This window comes from Bactrocera oleae, chromosome 5 (assembly GCF_042242935.1).
Source record: "Bactrocera oleae isolate idBacOlea1 chromosome 5, idBacOlea1, whole genome shotgun sequence".
NCBI classification, from domain to species: domain Eukaryota; kingdom Metazoa; phylum Arthropoda; class Insecta; order Diptera; family Tephritidae; genus Bactrocera; species Bactrocera oleae.
In genome coordinates, this window is record NC_091539.1 from 36,844,429 (window position 1) to 36,869,533 (window position 25,105).

At 35.1% G+C, this 25,105-nt stretch overlaps 1 protein-coding gene and 1 long non-coding RNA gene across 28 annotated transcripts in view; one reads left to right on the forward strand and one right to left on the reverse strand.

The window, feature by feature from the left end:
* dlg1 (discs large 1) overlaps positions 1-25,105 on the reverse strand; it is a 134,075-nt gene that overhangs the window by 40,817 nt on the left and 68,153 nt on the right. For 17 of the 27 annotated variants that reach the window (XR_011396556.1, XM_070110166.1, XM_070110165.1 and 14 more), the window contains 2 exons: positions 22,866-23,063; positions 471-494 (listed from right to left, as the gene is read on the reverse strand). Coding sequence is in view for 26 of the 27 variants with exons in the window: in XM_070110166.1 (XP_069966267.1) it covers positions 471-494; positions 22,866-23,063 (222 nt within the window). In the remaining variant the exon portion in view is untranslated. Of the gene's footprint in view, positions 1-470; positions 495-6,132; positions 6,217-19,762; positions 21,353-22,865; positions 23,064-23,312; positions 23,862-25,105 lie in introns of those variants that run through there. The other 10 variants (XM_070110175.1, XM_070110172.1, XM_070110168.1 and 7 more) reach the window with 6 other exon arrangements.
* LOC138857463 (uncharacterized) lies at positions 17,389-21,160 on the forward strand. The gene is made up of 2 exons (XR_011396557.1): positions 17,389-18,127; positions 18,189-21,160. It is a non-coding gene; the product is annotated as an uncharacterized lncRNA (long non-coding RNA).

Below are 25,105 nucleotides of genomic sequence, written 5' to 3' on the forward strand. Positions count from 1 at the left end.
AATGGACACGAGCACGAGAACATAAATCGATTGAAATGCTGTGATTTAGACAATACAAACGGCAGCACGTACGCCCTTACATACACGCACACACACAATTATGCATACATATGAAGGTAGACACATGGTAAGTGTTGCAAATTGGCACAATATCAAATTCATTGGGCACCGTGACGTCGATAACGGCACGACTCAGGTGGTACGATGTGCAAATTGTGCCAATTTGCTTTCGCTAAAAAGACGCTTGTTATCATGACCCGGTCATCAAGGCAACGCAAGCACCCAGCACAGTAGTATACAAAATAGCAACAACAACAATAACCAATGCAGTTAATTTGAGAGCATACAATATTAGTTGGCACACACATAGAAACATACAAAAAAAGTTTAACTACTACAAGTATTAACTAAACAAAAAGGAAGAGAAAAGAAGAAATTTCTTTCCTTTTCGTGGCACGCCGCTCGCTTACCTTCGTCGATGACGCTCTGTGTATCTGCAAAGTGACAAAACCAAATTAAGATATAACAGTATATTCGAAATGGAAATTAAAAGTATAAGAAAACTACAAACAAAAGGTAAATAAATAAACAGTATAGTATATAGCGCGAAATATGCTATAATTTAGAGTTCTTTGACATTTGAATGACAGTGGTGTAACGCCCAATAACCGGTCAACGGTATGTTTAGAAGAACAAACAACAACAGCTGCATCAGATCAATGGTAATTGGCCGCCGAAGCCATGGCTAGTCTATTTTTTGCTATTCTATGTACAATGACCCACCCAATTCATTTAAGAGACTGTGTGGCAGAAATATTTCATTGTTGTAACAACGTTTATATTTTCGCTGTCATTGCTGTCTTATGTACTTGTTGCCGCATAGCACTGATATTATCATATCATTACAGTAGAGGCTTAGAAGAGCTAAGACGCATAAAAGTTAAGTATACGGAAAAGTTAAGCCGTTTTTAATCGCCACACAGGGCCTTAAAAAGTTAAGTGCTTCTTAATTTTTTCGAGAAATTTTTTCTATTTCTGATATCATTTTAACTTCTGACCTGTCGATTGTATTTGCATAAATATATATGTACATACATACATATGTAGTGCTGTACACATAAGCATACAAACAAAACAAGTAAGAAAGTGCTAAGCTCGGCTGTAACCAAGGTTGCAAGGATCAAAGCCGTCGAAATACTATGAGGTGTTTAACTTTTATTCAACGAAGAAATCGTGAATGGATTACGATAAAATTTGGTATTTTATTACCTTATATTGAGGGTCTTATACTAACTTTTATTAATATATTTTACTTCGCGTCAACGAGTATTATAATAAAATCATACTGAAATCAGAAATATGTCATATACCATAAACTCAACCGAAGAGGCCAATATTTTAACATATAGAATTATTGTGAAAAACGTAGTTGACGTTGGATTGGAACTCATTATATATAATATACTTTTATTACATCTGAGAAAACGTGTTCACTTAATTTCATTAAAATATCACACATTTTTACCAATCTGCGCGGTTTAAAGTCAGGTCGAAAGTCGGAAATCATTATATAGGGTATATTGGGGCCAGAGACAGGAATAGACTGATTGCATTAATTTTGGCATACATACGTGTAATACTTAAATACACTTATAATCACGCGCATATTTCATATCACGGAAAAGTTAAGAATTCGAAGAAATAAAGCACCCCTATAACAAATTAGTTAACTTTTTCGAGCCTCTACTGTAAATATGCATATGTGTGTATACAAGTACGTATGTTTTTTTTTTATAAACTCCTCAGCAGTTTGTGGCCGTCGCGCACGCCCCATCGCTTTACGTTTAATGGACAAGGCACAACTCCCATCGGATATTTGTGAGATAAGCCATGCCATCAGCGTCAAGCAGATGCGGAAATTAAAAGATCATTGCCCTGCTGTCTAAGCACTCATTACTTTTGCGGCATTCAAATGTAAATAAAAATTTGTAATGTAAATCTAAAGCAATTAAGTGGAACTACCATAAAATGGCAAATAAGTGTGGTCCTTACTTTGAACTTAGGCTGCAAACCCAGTGCAGTGGAGAAGAGTAAATCCATGAGGCAAGTCTTATAAAAAGACAAAATAATTCACATTTACATGTTGAAGCAACAGCAAAATTATCTAGACGAATTGATTAAAAGTGAATCCATGAAAGCGGCTTCTTCGCTTTCAATTTATCTATATCTAATTAAGCCAGTTTAATTCAAAAGATCGTAAAATTATTGGTCTCATTGCAAATTTTACTACGAGAATGTTGGCTAAAATATTAAAGGAAGATTTGGACAAAAGGTAGTTTTGTTCCACATGAAGTGGATGCGCTGGTTGATCGTTCCAAACGTAGTATTGAGTCTAAGGGAACATATTTTAATGTTATAATGTGTATTTTATTCTATCTCGAAAAAATGTGGTTATTTTTAAGACACACCTTATATAACGGCGTCTGCACTGTATTGTAATAGTTAAAAAATAGGTCGATATTCGATATTACATTGATTGCACTAATTTTGTTATCAAGCCAACACGAACTGAGTGTCAAAATCCGAATACAACTTACTGTTCAAAATTTAGGAGTTTATATTTTTCTATCTATCTTCTACTTCAAAGCCAACTGTTGCACTTTTATGGAAAGCTTGACTCTCTTTGTAATTTTGGGGTAGATGGAAAGTGATGTAAGATCGATTCCGATTTATTATGTAGAGAATAGATAAAATAAGCCGTAAGCATCTATGGGCCTGATTACTCGTATGGGTTTGATTTTGGATATAATGGTCAAAGTTTAATATTGGAATTCTATTGTTGTGGCACAAAATACAAGGTTTGGAGAATGTTGATAATGGTCGGATAGAAACCCGATTATCATTCACTAACCAAGTCTCGACGGTGCTGCGAACAGGTGATTAGTATTACAAGGTGCGCTCCAAAGTAAACATTAAAAAAGTAACAAAGTAAACTCTAGTAGCGCCATCTATATGTCGACTAGTGCGTTAGAATCTGCTATCCTTTATCGACTTCCAGTAAATTTCATGACATTTCATCTATTGAAAGTGAAGTTATTGCGTTTTAAGTGTCAGTATGTTTTTGTCATCGGTGCGAAAATGAGTTTCGAACAAAGAGCCAACATTAGATTTTGTTTTAAAATTGGTAAAACTTTTACCGAAACGTTTCAATTAATGAAACAAGTTTATGGCGATGATTGCCTATCCCGTAGCAGAGTGCACGAGTGGTTTCAACGTTTTCAAAGTGGTCGGGAGGACATAAATGACGATGAACATGAACCCAAAAAATCGCGCCTGGAGAAGTCAAAAGTGAAGACAATGCTGATTTGATTTTATGAAACAAAATTTGTTCCACCCGGCCAAAACGTTAATGCGGTATTCTACCTTGGAGTTTTGAAGCGTTTGGTGCGACGTATTCGACGTGTGCCCGAATATCGCGAAGATGGAAGTACACGTTTGTTGCACGATAATGCGCCGTCTCATCGATCGACGCTTGTGGCCGATTATTTGACCCAAAATCACATTTTAACAATCAACCTCTCTCCGTATTCACCTGATATGGCACCGTGCGACTTCTACGTTTTCGGAAAAATGCATTTGTCCATGAAAGGAAAGTGTTATGCAGATGTGGAGGCCATTCAAAAGGCTTGCACCGGCATACTGGCGGCCATACCGTGCAACGAGCTAAAACACTCGTTCGACATGCTTTTGGAGCGTGCAAAAATGTATTAAAGCAGAAGGAGACTTTTTTGAATAAAATTAATTGATTTTGCCCATAAAACCATTTGTGCTGTCTTTTTTTTTAAAGTCCTGTTTACTTTGGAACGCATCTTGTATTTTGAGCACTTTACGAAACGACTCCATGGAGATTGATAAAGCATAGTATTACCTGCAGACTCTGATTAGGCTTGAAGTTCTTATTCCACTTCTATAGAGATATCTTGCCATAATTAATTAATTTTTTCTCTGAAAAAACTCTCGACAAATAATTAATTTGCTTTATTTCGTAAAAAAATCATACTTTCTGTATTCTTCCCTTTTGCTATTTTTTATTACTCTTTTAGAGGTACAACAAATGGATCTGATCGCATACTATAAATCTAAGTCGATGTCTTATCGATTTTACTAGTATACTTCTACGAAATACTTCTACTTAGTATACTTCTACGAAATTTGTACCAGATTTACAAAGTTCTTGCGGCCGACTTAAAAGAGAGTCGAGGAATATTGGGTTCAATGAATGTATTCAAATCACTTTTTTAGTCTTTTTTTACACTTGAAGTTTTTCTTATTATTCCCCATATACATTAGCATATTTTTAGAAATATAATTTAATTTACGAAAGAGAAATTTCCACTGCAAATTTATGGCCATAAATTCATAGAATTTTTCTAAGCTTATTTAAGGCAACTCGGTCTATTAACAACAACAAAAAGGGCACAACAACAAACAATCTCATAAACAGAATAACTCATTAAGCATAACAAAGCACCGGAGCACCTACAAAACAAAAATGTAAATGTGTTATAAAAAATTGAGAAATTTAAAGAAGGGAAATATGGCAATAAAGCGCAAAGAGAAAACGTGACACACACGGCATAGAGTAGATTTAAATAACAATAAGTACATTCTTAGCGAAATTTACTTTGTCAATTAACTCCAAATCGGTCGGGCAGTAGCTGACGTGCTTGTTGCCAACTTCAGATCACCGCGAGTTAGTCAAGTCAATCAACCAGCGGCCAGCAGCCATTTGGGTAATCGTCTATTCATTCATTAAATGTTCGTTCATCACGCATTGCAAATTATGCGCACAAGACAACCAAGTAAGTCAACGATTTCTAAGTGACATGGTTTTGCTATATTCATTGTTGTTGTTCTATTTCTTTTCATTTGTGCAAATGAAGAATGAACGGGCATACAAATGCTAAACGGATTACGGGATAAAAAGCGAATAAAACCACTTAATTGTAATTGAGAAGATTAAAAGTCAAATACACGGCCGACTGTGGACTGAATGTCGGGTGCTTAGAGGCGAAGAGAACAATTGGAATAATTTGCTTAAAAAGCGACTATGATTAGAGTAAAAAAAGAAGCAAATGCTTTTCTAACTTGCTAATTCATAACGTCACATATTGAATAAAAAAGGAACAGGTTCAGGTTTTGAGATATTGATATAAAATTTTGCACACCTTCTTTTCTCCCCAAGAAGCTGCTCAGCCGTAATCGCCGCTATCGGGCCACTATAGAATATAGCTTCCATATAAGCTGGCCTATTAAAATCCCTCAAAATATATTTTTTTCTTATTACGTAACCTTATCGAGATTCTCGACTTAAATGTTGTTTGTGTCAAACATGGAAAATGTCGATACCTATCGTCATGTAAGCACTGCTTCAATTGTCCAGGTGATAAACATTGCACAAACAATCGCTTTTTGGCCAATAGGAGAGGAATGGGATTTCGTTAGTACAACACCAGGCCACATACATCGGTAGTAACTCGCCAGAAGCTCCGAGAGCTTGGTTGGAAGGTTCTAACGAACTGGCACCAAGTCCTTTCTACCTGTTCCTGTCTATGGCGAATGATTTTGCAAAGTCGCCTGTCCCAGTTTTTTGTCAATGGGCATGAGCGTGTCTGTGAGAGTGACATCATGTATACCTTCTAAATGGCAGCAAGTATTTGACCTAAATCGGATCATTGTAACTATGCATAAATAAAATTGCATCAACAATAGCAGCATATGGAAAACAAATACATTAGTAGAGATCCCTCTGCTACAGTGCAGGGCAATTGAGGGCTTTTTAACGAAATTATACAGTTATGTAAAAATAAAAATTTTCACACACCAGTTACAGCATTAGCATTTGAGGCATATAATTTGCAATGAAATTTCTCCAACAATTAAAACTAGATTTAATAAAACGCGCTAAACTTCAGGGCATGCAAAAAATGCAACCTTTCATTTCAGCGCAATTTTGTGGCTTTAATGAACTCTATGCGATAGTAAATGCATTACATAAATCTACTTTAATGTAATTATATTTATTTTTCCATATAAACATGTACATATGTACACACACACATATCTACACACATTTGTTGTTAGACGTTCCACTTTTTTCCGCGTGTACTTAGTTATATGCCTTTCACTGTCGACTGACATTGTTCATTATGGCAAAGTGGTGATGGACGCTTGTGCTGACGCTAACTGACTTCACTCACTGCCTTAACTCGGACTGACGACGAGCAACTTAAGTTAGTTAAGTACACACGCTTACTACAAAAGCGTTCTCGAACGAAACGGCGATAGCAGTTAACGCGGTCGCGACTTATTAGCGAGGCCACTAAACTGTGCTTGGTAGCGTACTTTTGCTAACCCTTCAGGGCTCACAGCAGTTTAGTATATGTAAAGATACTAGGCTGGTCGCAAAGGTACTCTCAATGACTTGTACTTGTAATAATCTCCGAAAATTTTAAGATTTTGAAAAAAATCAAATTTGTTTATGTAATACAGTACTTTAATCAGAAGTTCAACTACGTGTAAAACCGATTTGGTTCAACTCTCTGATTAGTGCAATACATGTACACAGTTGGAAGTAATAAATACCGCAGATTCCCTTAAGAATATAAAAGAATCGTCTGACAAACGTCGACCGCTATTACAAAATGATTTGTTCACCAACTTGGTAGCATTCCTCAAGATTATTTGGAGAACTCAGATTCTAGCTTGGCCTAGACTTATTCTACGAATAATCGAGATAATTTAGTCAACGCTATTGGCTAGGGTAACCGATTCTTAACATCTACACTGGACCAAAGTATATCCAAAGGCGGACCAGACATCAGAATCAGTCTCATCCGAAGAAAGACTCTTCTGAACCGATAGAAAAACAACAAGCGACAGCGGTTTCGACCCGAAAATATGTGAAAGAACCATAATATTTGGATTTTAGTATAGGATGAGTAAAGCCTCTGAGAGCACAAGAAACAGACATGGTGAAACATTCACCCAATCTGTAATGATCAGCTTATATTCTAGATTAAAGAATTTATTGCACGATAAAGAAGGTAATTAAGTTATGGCAGAATCAAGAAAGCATGTTAGCTTTGGCACCGAAGCTATAACACCCTTCACAGGTGCATTTCTCATAGTATAAAAGAGTACAAAAAGATCGTTCTCTTGAATTTGATCGGTCAATTTGTTTAGCAGCTATTTGATATAATGGTTTGATCTGAACAATATTTTCGGAGATTGTAGCGTTGCTTTAGGCAATTATTCATGCCAAATTTCGTGAAGCTACATTGCCAAATAAAAAAGTTCGCAAAGCTGATCATTTATACATATATATAGAGTTTTCAACGTTTCCTTTTGGGCTAATCTGAAAAAATGTTGTATTACATATTTACGAAGCTATTTTGGTAATACCCTAATATCGTGTGCTTTTACATACATATTCATATAAATATATCCGTCCGTAAATATGAGAATTTCGCATGCAAAACGTGTATACTTCCAATTGACTGACTGGCGCTCAAGGCAATAAAATCAACCGAAAACATTGCCAGTAAACCCGCTTCCCGCCGCGCTACGCCCAAGCCACCCCCAGGTGACATTTAACATTTTCCATATCCTCTCACAACTGATGCACGCGAATTCCCTAACGATTGCCTACTTACGATTGTTTCCATTTTGTAGCTTTGAAGTGATTATGGCCCTAGAAGGAGGAGGGAAGGGAGGGGAAGCAGTGGTAACATGCAAAAGTCGTTGCTCCATATAACTGAATTCGTTTAAAAATAAGTATATTTTAGTTAGGAGGAATACATACAAGCAACGCGAGGGGTGTAAAAGGGTAGAAATTGCTAGGGTTTAAGATTGTTGGTTAGACACGCTAGCGTTTAATATTTGTATGAATGTACATATGTATGTAGGTATCATGTAGTATGTAGGTCAGCGCAAATAAAGCGCACGAAAATGAAAGTAAAGAAAGAGATTTAAAAATTTTAAAAACACCCTGGTGAAACACCATAGATATGTATATTTTAGTGCAATTTTGAGCAGCGTTGCCACTACAAAAATATTTCAGTATAGTATAGATTTAGGTATAATGAAAAAAATTAAGAACTATATTCTTTGTACTTAACATAATATAAATAAAAGACTTTTAACAAACATCTTGAAATGTATTTGACACCTATTTTTGTGTCTACTGGTTGAGTGAGGTTAAGTGGAAAAGGGTGCACCAAAATTATGAAAATTCGTATAGCTATACTTTATTACGAATATAAATTAGATTTATATAAGATCGGTTGGTTTCTTTAAGGATGGAAAGAACACTGGCACCTATGTTATCTATCTATGGATGGTTATTATACAAAATACTCTATACTAGACCTACAAAATCGAGGAAGTTAAGTCTATTATACTTAATCATACTATATGTTGCATGAAGGTTAAGTAGGGTTCACAGAGTAGTTTTGTAAGTTAACGAAAGTAGTCTAGGATCCATCTGGAAAATCAGCTGATAATAAGGCTCCAAACTTCTGCTAAGTTGCATTTAAATATTTAACGCAATGATAATTGTTAAACGGGTTGAAGGAAATTTAAAACTGACCAGAAACAACATCCATGAAACGAAAATTCGTTAATTTTTTTTTACCATTACAAAAATAACCACATATGGAGTGTTGAACAAAACATTTTTTTTAATTGCTTACACAAGTTTTCTTCGGCGATCTTCGTATAAATTTTTTGAAAGTTGAAAACTTTCTGATCAACCTGATTTCATTTTTTTCTAATGTTTAAAATTAAATTATTCTTGTAAGAGGAATGACTAACTCCAAAAGTACTCCTTGTTGAACTAGTAGAACGCAGATAAAGAAACGCCATAGGTGCCTCCTTAACACCTCACTCCTGACAACATGTCACCCAATTCCTTCTGTAGAACACTTACTAAACTACATTATGCCAGTTAAGGAGCCCAGCGTACTCTTCTCCGAACAGTTTCTGGTCAGTATTCGTTGTTGTTGTTGTAGCGACATCCCTAAATTAGCTTAGAGGAATTATGCCGAGTTGACAGTCTTTGGTCGGAAAAAAACCGTTACGGTTACGTATACCCGGCTGTCCTGGGAACAGCGGAAGCATTCATCGAACTCTGCAGACAATAGGCTATGCATTTCCAGAGAAAGAATATATCCGTATTAGACTCTTTTTAGGGAAAATATTGCAGATAAAAAGCTCGAATTTTCCCGCGAAATAATAGGGTGGTTAAATTGTTACGTATTAAGACTGGATGCTACATATAAAGAGTTCCTACAAAAACACTGTTATTGTGGCGATTATATCCCCGCTTATGTGGTAAGGTTCAGATTGGTTGTCATCGAAATCATCTAACAGTAGGTCCAGGAAACGTGCTGTTTCGAGAAGGTCGGACCATAGTCAGATGGGTGCTAGATGAGTGGGGTTCACAGGGCATGCAAATAGGTGGTTAGAACCATGCGGGGACTCATTGCATGCTAAACATATGGTGTCTTTGGGATGTCGGGGTCGATTCTGAATAAATAGGAGTTTAACTTGCTATAGTATCCAGAACGAAGTTGCGCAAGAGTCACTCTAGATGCAACTCGAGCTCTTCTTTTGCGACGGATGGTGGTTTGACTCCAAATACGCCATTCACCGAGACGAAGTCGGTGAAAGTGTTGACTGCTTCACTGTGAATAGTGGTCAGTGCCTGTCTAAAGTGTGTTGCGTCTGAAGTCTGCTCGGCGTGCTGTTCGATGTCGTCGACGTAATCAACGAAAGACCTCTTGATGTTCCTGGGAGACGGCTCCACTTAAAACAGACGACTGCAGGGATGGTTTTTGCTAGCGACTTGGGGATTTTGATGCGGCTCTGTAATCGCGATCGTATGAGGAATGAAGGAACATTCTTATCTAAAGAGCTGATTCCTTGGGCCCTCCATTAGGTAACAACAGAGGACAATTTTCCAAAAAAAAATTGTATATGAGATTGAAATCTACTTCGAAAACAACATCAAAAATTTCTAATCCAAAAAGTAATAAATAAATTATATATTTATTCGATCAATAAAAAGCAAAAATGTGTTGATTAAGAATTAGAAGAAATAATCTCTATACACTATTATACGACTGACACAAAAACATATGATTCAGGACAATTGGGCTTAGACACAGTCAGAAATTACTAAGCCATTACGAGGAGCTTTATAAGGGACTAGCTCTGGTCGTATGGAATTCTTAGCACAGGGTGAGAGGTTGAAGAGCAATTATATAATCACATATGCACATATGTATGTATGTATGTATATTTAGAAACCACAAATGCCTCAATTAATTAATGGCTAACCTGGTCTGCACTCAATTAGCCGCTGACGAACGAACTAAGCTCTATACCGACGAGCGCAGGGCTAATAAGCGTGTAAGCTATTTTAGATAGATGTGTGTGTTCATGTGGGGCAAGAAATATGTTATTCAGAAGACCGAATATGTATGTATGTAAAACACATAGAAAAATAAGTATACTCTCTACAATTGAGGCAGAAAGAAAGCGGCGAATCGATTGCACAAATTGAACGAGAAAAATAAGTAAATTAAGCGAAATAAAAATATAAAAAACATAACATTTAATATAATTTCGAATCGATTTTGCGACACATGTTTGTAAATACGACTATAAATGAGAAAATATGTATGTCATATGTATGTATGTATGTATGTGTTATATACAGTAGCACATTTGTTTGTAAGTAGAATACTGAGTGAGCCACCACACCCAAATTGCTGGAGACGACTTAACAATAACAGACCGTTTGATAGCAAACAAGCTGCTCCAGCTGGTCAGCATACACACACACACATATACAGGAAAATATGAGCGTTACGGTAGTGCTGGGAAGGCGCTGAGGCATTGCTATGACTAAGTGCGATATTTTAAATGTTAGCATGTGAATCTATGTATATGTATGTATGCATGAACAAGTGCATATGTATATATAGAAATATATCTACTTACATATACAAGTAGGTACATATACAGCTGTGTTCAAAATAATAGGAGTGCCCCTTAAAAAAAATGTCATCCAAAAAATGTATCATGTCAGAACATAAGCAACAAACACTCTTCAAACCATACTTCTAACGGTATTCTGCGAGTAAAACATAAAGCATAAACTTCATATATTTATTTAATTTGCCATGTTATTCATTAATTTCTGTGTCGGTCACGTATTTGTTACCAAGTTATAGGGCACAATAGACCCTAGGTCGCGGTGCATACCTCATTTTCATTCTACCAAGTGATATAAACAATTTATTATCAAACAAAGTATGTAAAACATTGATAAGAAAAGAAAAATAAAAATGATGGGATTTTATAAAATTTGAGTTGGTTTTTTAATTAGTGGCTAGATGAAAACACTGCAGCAACGGAGAGTGAAATCAATAAAAATCTTCGAAAAAACAATCAGGGGTGTTGTAGAATCTGATAGTTGTCGGAATCAGAATTGAAACCGATAAAGTAGTAGGTGGCATGAATTCAGATATTATTGGTTTGACGTTCGAAACAGAAATTGTATCGGTTTTGGGTGTCACGGAAACCAATTTTATCGGTTTTGTTATCAGAAACAAATCAAGAGGATTTTAAGTGACAGATTTGAAATTTAAGTGAAGAAAATAATTTATATTATTGTTACGATTTAATTTATTGTTATTTCTATAGGGGAAAACATAAGAATAAAACAAAAAATGTCAATTATCGAGTTTATGGAATAAAACAAGATATTTTAAGAGAATTTACTAAACGTAACAAACGTAATTTAACACCCAAATGCGTCTTTATTCAGTCGATAATGTGATATAAATCTTTAAAGTAAGCATATATACAAACATACAAGTAAATGCAAGCCAAATTTCACATGCGACTCCCCTGGTGCATCAAGTGGATTACTGTGATCATTTAATATCTTTCTTTTAATTTTTTTCGTTGCTTTTTTTCTTCAAATAAAATAAAAGCTAAAATAGCGGAACTCATTGTAAACTTTAGTAGACTTCATTCAGCAATTCAAATTTATAAAACGCTTCCTAATTTATTCAATTGCAAATTTTGTCACATTAGTAAATAGTTGATTCGAATATTGGTTTTGCATATGTTCGAAAAGACGCAAATCCAGTCAGATTCTGTGCCACCATTCAAAATCAGAATTGGTTTGCAATTCTGACAACTACGCAAATCTGTCTTGGATTCCACAACACCCCTGAATAAAAATGTTAAGCAAATTAAAAAAGTACTCCGGTGCTCTAATCAAATGATGACAAATGCCCTGTTCTACAAAAGTTAACCCAAGACACTTGGAAAGGAACATGGCAATTAACCAACGGAGAAATGAAGAAATATTTTGTGAAAAGATGAATGTAAGGTGATTTTATTTTGTGGCACTGGGTCTAGGCAGTAAGTCCGTCGCAAAATACTGTATATAATCCGGAATACATTGTGAAGATGGGGAGCTTTTTTCGTATAACGGCGTTGGACCAATCCATCTGATAAAAGAAATGGATGGATCAGCACATGTATGTGGAAATATTGAAAAATGTTATGCTGCTATACGCCGAGTGGAAAATGCCGTTAAAATGGTTGTTTCAGCAAGATAAAGACCCGAAACATACAAGTAAGTCTGCGAAGGAATGGTTTCGGGTCAAGAGAGTTCAGATCAGATCGTGGCCTGCCCAGTCGCCTGACGTCAAACCCATAGAAAATCTATGGACAGATATTTGCAAATGTGTTGCTGATCGTAGACCGTCAAACACAAGGGAATTATGGAGCACAGCTCACGAGGCATGGCGGCGAATCTCGCAGAAAAGGTGTTGTGATTTGTAGGGTGATTCCCCGCCACGCAGATGAGCTGCAGTAATAAAAAATTACTGTTACTCAACTAAAAATTAGGGAAACTAACTCATATAATAATAATATTTTGCTAATTTTTTATTCATTATTTACACTGCTATTATTTTGAACACCGATACACTTTCTTGTTTAACTTAGTATTAATTAAAATTAAAATAAAAAGAAATTAAAATTCGTGTTTTTTATTAAAGTAAATAACTTTATACTTTATGTTGATTCCACTCCTATTATTTTGAGCACAACTGTATGTGTAAATAAAACTTTAACGTCTAATCACTATTGGCGGTTATTGCTAAGGATCAAATGCATATACTCGTATTAAATTTATTTATATATTCATTTTGAATTTATGGCCTTTTATGAATTTTCATTGCAGCCAAAGTCAGAGAATTGGCGCTTGGTTTGGGCAAAGTTACAATGGGGGTGGAGGTAGTAAACCTGCTGTTAGACTATGACATAAAACTGTTATACAGTTCTGGACAAAAAAAGGGTCAGTTTTTGGGAGCGTAAACTTAATTATGGTAGTTTTAATTTCCTTAAGGTTGTAGGAATATGAAACGTGAATTCCGAACACCTAATTTTTAATGCCAACAAAACTGTATTCCAAATCGAAAAAAACGTTACTTCGGTTGCACCCAAGCTAGAATACCCTTCACAAATAAAGAAGTTTCCATACAAGAACATAATTTTCAACGTTCATTTTGTATGGCAGCTATATGATATAGTGATCCTATCTGGATCTGATATTCAGATATTTTAGAGTTGCCTTAGAAAATAATATATGCCGAATCTCGTAAAGATATCTCCTCAAATAAAAAAGTTTGGCATAGAAGTACTTGGTATATAGCTATAGTGGTCCGATATGAGCGGTTACGATAAATGAGCAGCTTCTTCGGGAAAAAAGGACGAGTGCAAAATTTGACATTGTTATCTCAAAAACTGAGGATTCGCGTACATACAGAAAGACGGACATGGCTAAATCAACTCAGTTCAGTATAAAAAGGCAGTTCATGTAAAATGACGGAAGTATATGGCGAGCCTATAAAAATCCCATCAACGTCTGAATCTTTTAAGGGGTATGGCCACTGTAGTATTTTCAAAAAATCGTTTTTTTCGCGTAAACTATATAGTCATAAAAATAAGTTTCAAGTTAATTTGTAGCGAGGAAGATTCACCATCAAATGACTTTAAGCGTATATAATAGCCCACCTCTGGCTCAGCTATAGTTATATGTGAAACTTTAAACGCGTCTTTCTCAAAACTACTTTTTTCCAATTGGCGAGACAAATACCTTTGAAAATTTTTATCCGATCGACATCAAACTTTGAGATTATCTTTAGAAATGGTTTTTGCATAATTAATTTTGTGATTAAAAACATTTTTATGCCCGGTTTATAACGAAATTATTGACTCGAAATTTTTCCACAAAATAAAGCGAAAAAAATAATTCCTCAGCTTGAGGTTCAAAGTTGATAAGAGTTTCATAAGTTCTGTGAATAAATGATTATATCATTGAAAAATAATATAATTAATGAATGGCGTGACGATGTGCTAATACTTTGTGTTAAGGAATATATGGAAAAACACTTTTACGTTTAAAGCAAAGCCTCCAAAAACAGCTACGGTTTAGCAAAAAAAAAGATTTTTCGGACAATGGAATTGAAGTTATGGATTAGCCTTCACAATCTCCAGAAATAAATCGTAAATAAAAGTTGTGGTTAGTAGTCAGAGAGAGCGAGAGTATGGGAAAAAGTATATTTCGTATGGTACATGACCCTCCAGAAGAAATGCTTAATTTTAGTACATTCTATGCCCAAACGCTGAGTCGACATGATTGTTAATAAAGAATATTTTACCATTAATATTTGGTTCTTTGTTTTAAACAAAATTTCTTAGTTAAAAATCAATTTTGATTTTGACCCTATTTTTATGACCAATGAAATGCTAACGAGGTTTATATATTTCAAATTTTATAAATGATATTTTTATAACCTGAAAAGGGTATATTAAGTTTGCCACGAAGTTTGTAACACCCAGAAGGAGACGTCAGAGGCCTTATAAAATTATATATATATATATAAATGATCAGCATGACGAGCCGAGTCGATTTAGCCATGCCAGTCGCTCAGTTTTTGAGATACCGATTTAATTATTGCATAAAATCATAACATAGCTGCCATACAAACTAAACGATCGGAATCAAGTGCTTGTATGGAAAACTTTCTCATTTGACGAGATATCTTCACGAAATTTGGCCTGAAGTATTGCCAAAGGCAACGGTCCAATTTCAAAGTCAAGTTCTTGTAAGGAATTTTTTGCTTCGGTGGAACTGCGGTTTAACGTTTTTTCTTGTTTTTATTTCAATTTCAGATTTGTTTCACTTAGACCTTTTCTTTTCACAATAAAGATTTGGGTTAAATAAGGTATTTGAATTAATTCCTTTTAATATGGTAGCTGGTTGTTATGGGCTTTTGCAAAGCCGTGCCCCTATTGTTTTGTACATAACTGTAGTTCTATGTATTTCAGTGATATAATCACTCATAACATAACATATCTCCTAAGCATATCTGCCATACATAGCAATCTTTTAGAAGCCTATCTTATCGCACAAAATCATGTATATATTGTATACAAACATACTTACATACATACATACTAACTATATTTGTAGACTAACGTTACCATTTAGGCGCGCTGTTAGACAGGTATTAGCAGTCATTTTGGTAAACACAACATTCAATTACTTTATTTTGCTTGGATTTTCCAGTCGCTGAATAACCACACACGTTTTATGTAATTTTAATCACAGCCAAAGTCAGAAGCGAGTGATAACAAACCACGTAATTGGCAGCGGCAGTTATTTCGATATTGTATAATGTGAGCATATTGTAGAAACATTTATGTTTGTTATGCTTTTAGTGCGGTATCTGAAGAATGTCATGGGATTTGGAAAATGAAGTAGCACATAAAAATATTTAAAGGTTGGAGCAATTACACTTACAAATACATGTACGTGTATTCATACACACACATATACATATACACATATTTACATATGTGGCATAAATTGGAATTGTAATATTTTTTCGCACCTTTATATGATCTTTCAATGCTAAATAATATGCTATGAATAACAAAACCAAACAGATGTATATATAATATTACAAATGTATATATAATATTACAAATGTATATAACTATATTTTCCTTCTTAGTTACTATTTTAGTGTCAGTTTATGTTTACTTCTGCTGCTTCCATTCGCTGATCATAGGTAGGTGCTAACTATTCTATGACACTTTCGTTAGAGAAACGTTAATTATAGATAATTTGTTGGTATGACTGTCGAAGTTTATTATTATTGAAAACTAAACATCGTATGGAGCCATAAAAACATTAAATATTATTGATGACAGAAGCCATTTAGACAGGAAACTCGGCTCTTATTGCGACTGGAGATATGCTGCGCTTCATCGACAGTTGGGTCTAAAAGTGAACGGTCCGAACTCCTACTGCCAATTTTGATTAAAAAAAGTGTTAAATCGGCAGCATTGCTCAAAATGGGGAAATTATCTGAACTCTTACTTATTACCTTAGATGAGAACTGATGAATGATTGATTTTTAACATAATGGCACCTTCTCATAAATATTAATATCAATACTATTAAAGTATGCCAAGTAAAATGGAAAATATGGACACGATTTATGCATGCCAATCGATCCAATAGCCTTAGAATAAGAGATAACATTAACAGACTGTTTACTTAAAATAATTAGCATGTCTATGTCAAAATTATAAATATTTTGTATACATGCTAGTGAAAAGTTAACATTTAATTTAAAATAAATTTCAGTTTTTAAAAAGAAAATATTGTAAACTTGTATGTTGCTACCAAATATGTACATATTTGGCAAACTTTCACATATATACATACGTACATATACATATTTATTTAAAAATCCAGTTGTATATTTAAGGAGTTTTGTATACTCACAACAAATACAATCAACAGAAAGGCAATAAACTCACCACGGGTCCGTAGAAAAATAATAATGACACATCAAAGAAATGTCCTTCAAAGGTAAACATGAATAAGTTATGCGAGCAAGCAAAAAGAAAAATAGAATGAAAATATAAAACAAAATAAATAAAAAATTATTTTTGTTTACATAATCATTATACCCTGAACAGGGTATATTAAGTTTGCCACGAAGTTTCAAGTTGCAACGCTTAATTTCCTGTCGCTTAATGGTGAGAAGTAGGCCTCAAGAGAGGCCTGTGAAAATTGGCTCTCCGAGTTTTTTGCCAATAGGGACGCAGCCTTCTATGAGAGGGGTATAATGAAGTTGGCATCTCGTTGGCAACAAACCGGCGCATATTTGACTTAAATCGGACAAATGTACACAAAGTTATCATCTTTTGAAAAATCTTTACCAATATATATATATAAATGATCAGCATGATGAGCTGAATTGATTTAGCCATGTCCGTCTGACCGTCCGTCTGTATATATGCAAACTAGTCCCTCCGTTTTTAAGCTATCGATCTGGAATTTTGTACCTGCCCTTTTCTCACTAAGAAGCTGCTCATTTGTCGGAACGGCCGATATCGGACCACTATAGCATATGGCTGCTATACAAACTGAACAATCGGAAGCAAGTCCTTGTATGGGCAACTTTTTTATTTGACGTAATATCTTCACGAAATTTGGCATGAGTTATTTTCTAAGGTAACAATGTAATTCCCGAAGAAATTGTTTTAATCGGATAAATATAGCATATAGCTGCCATACAAACTGAACGATCGGAATCAAGTGCTTGTATGGAAAAAAATTTATTTTTTTATTGCCGATTCACGAAATTAGATCTGAATCAAGTTATTGTAAGGAACCTTAATATCTGTGAAGGGTATTATAGCTTCGGTGCAACCGAAGTTAACGTTTTTTCTTGTTTTTATTAAATTTACTGCCGGTGTGGGTGGCATAAATGTTTTACAGGTTGCCAGTTGCCAGCAAGCATATAAATTACATGCATATAGTATGAATGAAGACGTTAATAAAATCCAAATCTGTACTACAGCACGTCATCGGGAATTGATTCTTTAGATATAACGTCCATAGTGGACACAATTCGCATATTTCCTGTCTGTCCAAAAACCATATGTACAAACATACGTGAGCAAGTAAAAATTGTATTTATGAAGAAATTTTTTAAGCATAGAAATTTGTTTTATAGCTCACGCGGGATCCACCCAATAATATGTACTAAAAATTGTGGCGTAGCACAGAGGAAATAGCAAAATTATCTCATTTAAGCAAAGTTTTTGGCTACTTGCCATTAAAAAATCATAAATTTGAAAGCACAACAAATAAGAATGAATTTAGAAAAAAGAGACTCAATTTGCACGTTTAAATTCGGAATAAAAAGTATCTACATACACACTAGTACATAAAGTAAAATAATTGAAATCTTATGTATAAAACTTTTAATTTTAATCGCGAGATGAAAATTACAAGCAAACAGCAGATTCCATGTGATAACTTGCAAAACAGGATATGCAAACCCTGCCGGCAGTTTCCTGTGCAGATCACACTATTAACTAGTTAATATTCCCCCATCCAAGGGCGAAAGAAAGGTGTGAACGTGGAGAGAACGTTATGTGTGAGAGAGAGTAGGCAATTGCCATAAAAGTTTTCTATTTTCAGCAAATATTATCAGATGTGAATCAGGTTCAACACGTTTCTGTAGCAGTAGCAGCAGCAAGTTGTAACAAGAAGATCGCAACCGAAAAACAAAAAAGTACACCAAGAAACAACACCAAGTAGTTGAAGGTATGTAGGAATTCCTAAGAAGCACAGATAGAAGCAATGAGGAAAAGTCAACTGTTTCACCGGGGGCAGCGTACACAAGTGGAGCTGCATGACGCACAAAATCGGCTATGACTACAGCTGGCACATATCTACAACGTCAAGTGCGTGAAAATAACTTGCAAGTTAGGCAAATTCATCGAGAATAAGAAAATTATGTATGAGGCGGCAAAAATTGCCGCAATAAAAAATCAAAAAACGCTGCAAGTTGTTGGTGGAAGTTTAACCACGCGGAAGATACCTACCATGATCAACGCGAATACTAGTGCTTGTTTTGCTGTTATAGACGGCGACGGCGACGAAAACAGAAGCAAACGAAGTAGGCCATACTGGGCTTAGTAGTACACACATCAATGATGCTGCTTGTACGATCCGGCGAAGATGGATATGAGCGAATATCAGCTTCCAAGTGAATTTGTGTCGATTGCGACACCACACAAAACTATGCATGAATGTGCTCTGCGCCCAATTGACCATAATAATATATTAAACAAGCAGCCAAATGTAGACAATACTATTTTGCTACTTGCTTTACATTCATCCACTTGGATGTGGTTATTTTAATGTCGTAAAAAAGTGAAGAACGTCACAGGGGCGTTGTCGGGCTATGGAAAACGGCTTGACAATGTGTTTTGGCCAGCTACAATATATCAGCCACTTTATTTAATGCAAACGAAAATTTGCTTTTTTGCACACAAAATAAGTCGCCACTGTTGAGCACTTTGCTGCTAGCAATCGCCAACAAGTAAATTTAAAAATAAACTATGGAATCATAGTATAAATGTGTCCATAACACCCAGTCACATCACCCACTACCGCTGACATAACTTTTAAATTTTTTTCAGCTTGCTGAAACGACTACTTTCCAATTGCAAATTTTATTACTACTGTCAAAAATTCAAATTAGGTTTAGCTCATTTATGTAAATAACATTTCATTTACCGAATCCAAATTAAAAAGCGATGATACTTTTTTGATGAAGCCACCACCACTACCGCTGCCATCTTGACGTTTCTTCTTACGCGTTGTCATCCCGTTTCGCCACACAAACACGAATCCTCAAGAAATTATCCTATATAAAAAGGCACTTTCTCACTATTTCCTAGCGTTTTTTTCACGCTTTTCGCCGTCACTAAATACACTGGCAGCCAATTGCTATGGATGTCACTTGCTGCTGTATTGCGTTCGTTCGACTTTATTTCAAATTCAATTCAGAATTTTTACGCGCACCAAAAATAAAAAATAAACATTTCTATGATATAAAAACACTGCGCGACGAGCTAAAGTTGCTTGCTTCCTTTTTTCTTCATCTATTTTCACACGCCGTTAATATTTGTTGTCCACTTTCTGATCTCTCTCGCTGCCGCGACGATTTCAAACAATTACTCGCTCTCACTGCTTTCCTATGCTCTCATTTACTTTCTGTCAATTTTTTTCCTCTTGGCGATTATTTCGCGTGCTTCTGCTTCAACACTACCTCTGTCAACGCACCAATTCTACTTTTTTCTTTTGTTACGCTACAAAGCCTGTAATTTTTTCATGTTGCATACAACTATTTTCTTTTTAGAACTTGTAGTTTATTTTTAGCATTTTCAAATTTTGTTCGCGTTTTTTCCATTGGCGCACGCAATCTCACGATAACTGCAGCACTCTGGAGCAACGAGCACTTGACTAAACTAACAAACTGTCCGCAAATACAAAGACCGCAACACTTTGCTGACGACAATAAACATGTAACGCGGCAACGAGCCCAGTGACACCACCTTCAGCCATTGCTCTGTCTGTGACCGCTCCACATTACAACTCCGACAAAAAAAAAAAAGCAGTAGGAATTGCAAAATTAGTGTTATTGCTGTGTCAATTGGAAAGACAAATAGTACGTTTACTTTATTATTTTGTATATTTGCAAAGTTCGCGCGTTATTGAGTTTAGACTATTTTTGTTTTTTGGGTCGAAAACCCTCCGTTAACAAAATAATACAATACGTTCACTGCCAGCGCAACATGTTTGCGGCCGCATCAATTCGATACTCGAAATAAAACTCATTTTACAATTCTTTCACATAGCTGGCAATGCTCCACAACTATTTGACACTCACAAATCTGAATTTCTGTTCGTTGCCTCTTTCATTGTCAATCAGTTGAGTGGCTTTTAACTGCCATCAAACGCTTTATTAGTTGCCTAAACGACACTTTTTCATTACCAAAAGGACTCGCTTCACTAAAAAACCCTTTATGATAGTTGGATATAATTATTTACAATTCTTAACACGAAAACAATGATTTATACGCGCAACGAAATACCGCTACGCAAGCAACACCCGAATAGAATTGGAGAAAAGGAGAAAACCGAAAACCGAAAACAAAAGTAAAAAAGAAGCGAAGAGAGAGCGTTAAAACGATTGCCAACATTTAAAACTCATTTTCAATGAACTTGTTGCGGTGCACAGGGATGCCACAGCGCGTAAGAATACCGCAGCTAGCTGTGGTGAATATGTCGAATAACGATATTTGGTAAAAGAGCACTCATTGGAATTTTGATAACACTTGTAGGAATAGGTGTTCAATATAATTAATATTTACAATTATTTATATGAGTTGAGTTTAGTTTAAGAAATTATAATCTTAAAATGAATTTGTAAAACTGGTTTGATTTAAAAATATGTACATCTTTAAATATAACCAAAAATTATTTAAACAATACGAAATTGCATAATTTTTACTGGCTGTCATTTTGGCACAAATTATTTCTTTGTTTTATAGACAAATTATTATAAAAATTATAATTTTTATTTAATATATAAAAATGATTTAAGAAAAATAAAATATATTATTAAAAGTACTAGAATATATTTAAAATATAAAAGAATAATGAAAAGTTTTATACAAACCTTTTTATTCAGAGAAATAAAATAAAATGCAACATGCCATACAAAAAACTTAAGCAGCGTTTTTATTTATTACGAATTGGCAAATAAAGTGTTAAGCAATTACAAAAATTATATAAAAACATACAAGCTAAATAAACATATTTATGAACTAATTAAAACTAATTAATAATAAATAAACACAAGCGACAAAATGCAAAATTACAACAAAAGTAATAATCAATTTTATTATTGGCATATTAGGGGAGTTTCTTAGCGAGCAATAATTAGTGCAATTAAAGAAAATCGTACCAAAATAAATCAAAATTAATTTTTTTACACTAAAAATATGTAATATCCTTACAACACGTTAATGGCATGACAATCGAAAGAAAACGAGCATGATAATTTATTGTTAAGTTTTTGTGACACAAAAACATTAACGAATTCAAGCGAGCGGAAACGAAAACTTGTTAAAAGGGCGCAGCGAAATAAACGAAATAAAGGAAAGGGACACGGCCGCACCTTATATCCTTTACTTTGCGCCATTAATATACATTTAATAAATTTGGTGCCTATTAAGGGAAGTTATGTCACAGGAATAGAATTAATAAGTGAATAATTACATAAAAAAATTTAATAAAATTATTTCAAATATTATATAATTACTAAATTTGAGTTTAAGGAGCACACCTAGTGTGCGACCGTAGTGTTCGACCGTAGGTCTTTGTACGTACAATATATTTTAGTCAAAAAAATATTTTATAAGTTATATCCACATAGAAGTCGGAATCACTGCAGAAGTGGAGAAGCTTTTTTGTCAGTGCCGTCGGAGATCGTGTGTAACTCGAAAAATATAAAATTTTTTTCTTCAAAAATAAAATAATTTCACCGCAATTTTTTTTAGTACCCAAAAATCGTCTTTTTTCAAAGACGTCACACTAGGTGTGCCCCTTAATTCAATTGGATCCTCGATTAATTATATATGTATGTTAGTACATTTTAGACTGACCATTAGGCGTATCAACTTTAATAAAACATGAATTAATTACCCATTTGCAGGCAATTAAAATGATAAATTGGCGTTATGCAAACGTCTGAATTCGAAACAACGTTATTGCTATTGTTACTATTGCATTGGCTATTGTGTTTGTTATTATTGTAGACATTGGCACTTACAGCTTCGCTGCTTACAATCTCTACATTAGTATTAGGCTGCTGCTGCTGTTGCTGCCGGTTATTATAGGGCGCCGATTCAGGCGAACGAGCCGTCGCCTTTACGGTACTGCCGCCTTCATTTGCACCAGTACCACTAGCGCTAACTCCCGCACTATCTTTGGGAATGTCGGCGTCGCCATCGACTTTCATGCGCTGATTCTGGAAAGTAGAAATAAAAAGAAAAAAGTTGATAAGTTCTTACTTTTTGTCATCATTTCACGTAATAAGTACTTAGCACACAAAGTAACAGTTCGCAATAATAGCATTAAAATTAATGTGAATTCAATGTGAGGCAACAAATTATTTTAAATGAGCATATTAGCAAATTGGAAATATACACAGTTGTGCTGTATTTTTGGAGCGCACTTTTACGTTGCGATTGGTGCATGTGACACTGCCGACACTTACATTCGCGCAACAGCAAGCATACTGAGCACCGCCGCCGCCACTACCACTATTGCCGCTACTCTTTTTGCCGCTATGCGCTTCAGCGCTACCAGTGGGCGTTTTTGCTGCGCCCACCGGCGTCGTTGCACTGCTGCTGCTGTGCTTCGTGGGCGCTTGTGCTGTTGGCGCTGCTGCTAACGGTGGCGCAACTAATTGCCTACGCCGTCGACGTATACGCACTGGCGAGCGCGCACCGACATAGTTGGAGAATCGTCGACGCGAGTGTCGAACGATTGACACCCAGTCAATCATGTTTTGCTTTTAAATTGTTTATTTAACTTTTTTTTTAATTTTAATCACTAGATTTATGTGTATGTATGTTAGGCGCGCTGAATTTTCTTTTGAGTATTAAATTGTAGGTACTTTTGTCTAGTTACACATTGTCAATTTTGTTGTAAATAGCATTGACGCAGACGTTTTAAAAGCACTCTGCATAACTCATTTAATTTTTCAGCCATTTTATGTACGTTTAGCAATCTCGAATTTTGCACATTCACTTAATTAAGATCACAAGTATACTAGAAGTAGCTACATGAATTTACGTTAATATATCATATCGTATTTTTGTATATATAGATACATATACATAGTATATTTGTTTCGAGTAAGTATATCCTGAACATTGTTTGTCACGAACTTTGTAACACCCAGTAGAAAACAAGATTTCTTAATTTGGCACAGATTATTACCTAAAGCAAAACTACAATACAATTTGCGAAGAATTTGTTCAGATCGAGTCGCTTTAGCTGTCATTCAAACTGACCGATCAAAGTAAAGTTTTTCTATGGAAACTTGTTTTTTTTAAAGGGTATTCTACCTACGGTGCAACCACAGTTAACGTTTTTTTTTGCATTTTCATAATTATGGAGTAAACGTAAAAAAGTAGGATATCCGCCTCAAGCTATTACGTATCAGCGCAAACACAGTTTAGATGTTATTAAGCTAACGCGCGAAAGTAATTACACCCGGAGAAAACCATTAAAGGTGCCCATATATGCGCATTGATGTTGTTTTAAAATAATAATAAAAATAGCAATTACTTAGTTTTTGTTTTAACTTTTTTTACTTTACAGTTCTGACGCATTTCCATCCTTTTGCAAGAAAACTTATGAAGAATAATGTGTGCAAGTAATTCATTGTTTTCCGCTAAATATGTAAGTATTTGTGCTAAACATTTATAAGAAACTGTCATAAAAAGACAATTATGTGAGAAGAATACTCAAAAAAAGCGCAATGTAAGGACCATACAACTTTAGAAATATGTAAAGAAGGATGACGAATGCTGTCAAACCAGAAAATACGCCAAAGCCATGCAAACAAATAACATAAAACTAACGCATGCTGGCAATACCATACAATACCCGTTGACAATTTCAACACAAAATGAATTCATTCGAGCATCAAAACAAAAAAGAAAACACTCAAGCACATATGCGCGCACATATTAGGCCAAAAAACGTTTAAAATCTGTGCCAGTACAAGATTTAACACTTTTTGTTTCGCAACGTTTAGCAACCATCCAATGCATAACAAGCCTGTGGTGCACACAAAGCTCATAACACTAGCTCTAGTCGTGGGCGCAGTGGCAGGCAGCTTAAGAGCTGTGGCCATTTAAGGATACGCCGAGATTTTTTGGCGCGCCGGCAGCTTGTGCGGTATGTGCAGCAGTTGACACCCCCGCTTGGGGGTCACAAAAATGCTTGTATAAACCTTCGCTACCAAAAGATTGCATGAATAATGTTAAGGTGGCGTTA